The sequence below is a fragment of the Austrofundulus limnaeus genome, unplaced genomic scaffold (assembly GCF_001266775.1).
Source record: "Austrofundulus limnaeus strain Quisiro unplaced genomic scaffold, Austrofundulus_limnaeus-1.0 Scaffold109, whole genome shotgun sequence".
In the NCBI taxonomy this organism is placed as follows: Eukaryota; Metazoa; Chordata; class Actinopteri; order Cyprinodontiformes; family Rivulidae; genus Austrofundulus; species Austrofundulus limnaeus.
Window position 1 is genome coordinate 1,462,336 of NW_013952511.1, and position 3,363 is coordinate 1,465,698.

Consider the following 3,363-nt stretch of genomic DNA (forward strand, 5'->3'; position numbering starts at 1 on the left):
GTGTGTGTGTGTGTGTGTGTGTGTGTGTGTGTGTGTGTTTAAGCATGCCCAGCTGGCACTCAGTACCTGGTCCAAAGATGCCTGCAGCCTGTGCGATTCCACCAGCGACTCCTGAATCAGAGCACTGCTCGCCTTGGTTTGGTTCAGACTGTTTATCAGCTCCCTGTTCTCCAGAATATTACCTTGAGCCGTGGCCAACGTCTGGCAGAGTAAAAGAAGGCAAACAGATGGACATGTTGTAACAGATGAGAGCGACAGGAAGGGGAGCGCGAGAGAGATGAGGAGATCAAATAACGGAGGACAGAGAGCATATCATCAGGTTTCTGTCATTTGGCTGAAGTCTGTGATCTCAAATAAAAGGAGGGGATCTTTGAAGAGTAACAGCCTTCTGCAAAACGTTTTTCATTCTTTTTAAATGAGCGTTAATTGAGCTCTACAACTCTGTCCCGCTAATTTCCTGTGGAATCTATTCTCTGAAACCAAGTGATAAAATTTATTCAAATAAATTCAAGTTAAATAGATGAGAAACTGGTGGAGCATGGAAATGTCAAGTCGAATGTGCTGCTACCATTCAAGAATAATTACATGTCTCGTATCACTGAAGCACTGACATCAGGCTGGTGGTGAGGTGGTGAGTGTGTGACCAAAATGTCCCTTTAACCACACATTAAAAATAAGTTTTTTTTTGGTCAAGCGTCTGAGTCTCAAAACGTCCAACTACACTGTGCTCAAATCTGAATCTCAATATGTTTAAACTAATGTTAACTGGGAATTCTTTTTAGAAATTACAAGAAGCCCTGGTGACATCCTGGGTGTTTGGTTGCATATTTTCATTACTATGTGTCTCAGTTATTCAGATTTTAATAGCATGAAGAAATAACATGTGCACTATTAAACATAATTGAATAAAGAAGACCAAACATTTCTGCTTAGAGCCACAGAGATGTACAATCACAGGTGAATACTGCTCCCGTCTGTATCCGTTTCAGTTTGTCATAAGAAAATAAAAATAACACTTCTGGGTGTTTAAATACAAATTTCCCCAGACCCACTGAAGTGAACTGAGCTGAAGTAAAAGCACAGTCATTAAAGCTCCCTAAGGCATCCCACTGATTAAGAGGAGTGTGTGTGTGCATGTGTGTGTATGTGTGTGTGTGTGTGTGTGTGGGGGGGGGGGGGGGGGGGGGTGCATGAGAGAAAGCACTATTCCAGCACCACAGAGACATCGGATCAATAATGAGCACTGGTGCTTCCAGCTTTGGCAGAGTGTTCCAGCTTATATATTTGGAAGGGATACTGATTGCGGCACTAGCAACTGCTCCTGCGTGGTCTGTGTGCCTTATTCTGCCTACAACCTTGTTGTCAGAGCAGCAGTGGGACTTAGCAACAACAAAGTCTGCAGTGCAGGGGGAAACTAATAAATCCAAGCTCAGAAATACCTTTTTTTTTCTTCTTTTTTTAACACACATTCCATTATACACTTCTGGACTGTTAAACATGTGAGGTATATGAATGGCAAGAAGTACCTCTAACAAAGATTCTTCCAACTGAGCCAATTGTATCTTCTTGTCCTCCTCTTGCTGCAGCAGTCTTGTTTTCTCAGTCTCCAATTCTGGCTTCTCATGCTGGATGGTTAGGGCTAGCAGCTGATAAACAAACACCCCAAAATGAACAAAAATAAGAGACTAAAACTACAAAAAAAGTGTGTGCAATAATACTTCTATGTTCTGAAAAAGCCTTTCTTTTCTGTTAGGAAATTCTCATGAAGCTCAGGGAGTCAAAATCTCAGCTGGATAAGAAAACTATGCAGCACACTTTTAAGTACAGTATTTTTTTTAAAATATTTCCCAAATTAACCATTTTCTGTACTTGTGTTTAAAAAGTGTGTTAGCTGGGGTACCTGTCCTCGCAGGCCTGCCCTGGTGGTGGTGAAGTTGACCTCTGTAACCACCGAAGCAGCATCAGGCGGGATGAAGGGACTGGGGTTCCGAGTTGCCAGAAAGAGACGGAAGTCCTCATTGTAATCAATAACCTTGTCTCCTATCTGAACCACATACCTGGGACCTGCAGGTGTGTGTGTGTGAACGTTAAAGGTGGTGAATTACAACATACTGTTCCACTCAGACTTGTAACTTTTTCTTATAATGGCCACTTAAAATTCTGTCTATTCTCATATTTTTTTCATTTACTTTCTGTCTTCTACAAGACTGCAGTGCAGTTTTTCAATGCCGTTGCCTGGACTCTTTTTTTTCCTTCCTCCTTCTCTCCAAGACGCTAAGCAGCACTTAAGTGAATAACCTACCCTTTTGCAGAGATTTTCTGTTTCTGCTTTTTCCAATTCAGCCTCAAATTGACAATCTCCTCTCACTGGATGATTCAGAGTTGGATGAATCATGCTTGTTTCCACAGATAAGATTTCCAATCTTTGTTAATATGTATGTGATTGGTATGTAATTACTGACAACAAGCCAAGAATAGAAAATATCAGCGGTTACAATGGAGGCTTCAAAAGAGCTACAGGGAAATAAAGGATGGAAGTTTGTGGGTCTACTCTGTTTTTTATATTAGACATGATTCAAGGGCTTGAATGCATTTAAGAAAGTAATGAATGCATTACAGAGCACAGCAAGCTGATTCCATCTAAGCATAAATGCAGTTGGGTTAAAATTGTATTCTTTACAAACTCTGTCACACTACAATGAAACAAGCAGATGCAGAATAATGAATCGAACATCACAGGCAAACTGGAGTACAGAGGCAGAGAAATGGTAAAATAAAAGCTGATTAAGGATCGCAAAAAACAACTCCAAATCTAAGAGGAACACAAACTTTGCTCAAAAGAGTTCATCAACTAAACTTTCTAAGAAGGCCATGCTGTAGCTGGTAGGTGCGTGTTGTTACCCTGTGCAATGAGGTCCTTCCTCAGTAGTGGATAGAGCACGGGTTCAACACCATCCATCTCTTGGATGACCAGAGTTTTTCCAAATCTGACTGCCAGCTCCAGAGATGTCATGAAGTTGTTATCCTAAAAGAGAAGCAGGCGTACACTTTGAATTGTTTTAAGTCGTCAGCATTACAATCTTGTGTGTGCAACACTGCACATCAAAACAGATGAGAAGAAATTATTCCCAAATCGCTTCTAAGCCCAAGACTGCCCCTCTAGCAGGTTAAAAGAAGGAAGTGCACTAACAAGGCCATGCAACAAAAACAAATTAAGCACTTTACAAATGTAATTAATTACATTTAACAATGATATCCAGATTATTCAGTAATTAATGAGTAATATAGGCCACCAGTAATCATATAGTTTGAAAAATTAGCTAGTAAATTTAACACCTGATCAATCCAGGGGCACATAAATCA

The 3,363-nt window shown here is 40.5% G+C and overlaps 1 protein-coding gene across 1 annotated transcript in view; it reads right to left on the minus strand.

Moving 5' to 3' along the window:
* dync2h1 (dynein cytoplasmic 2 heavy chain 1) overlaps window positions 1-3,363 on the minus strand; it is a gene marked incomplete in the record, with an annotated part of 120,612 nt that overhangs the window by 63,297 nt on the left and 53,952 nt on the right. The window contains 4 exon segments of the mRNA XM_014014065.1: window positions 67-201; window positions 1,527-1,646; window positions 1,901-2,064; window positions 2,902-3,025. Coding sequence (XP_013869519.1) covers window positions 67-201; window positions 1,527-1,646; window positions 1,901-2,064; window positions 2,902-3,025 — 543 coding nt within the window.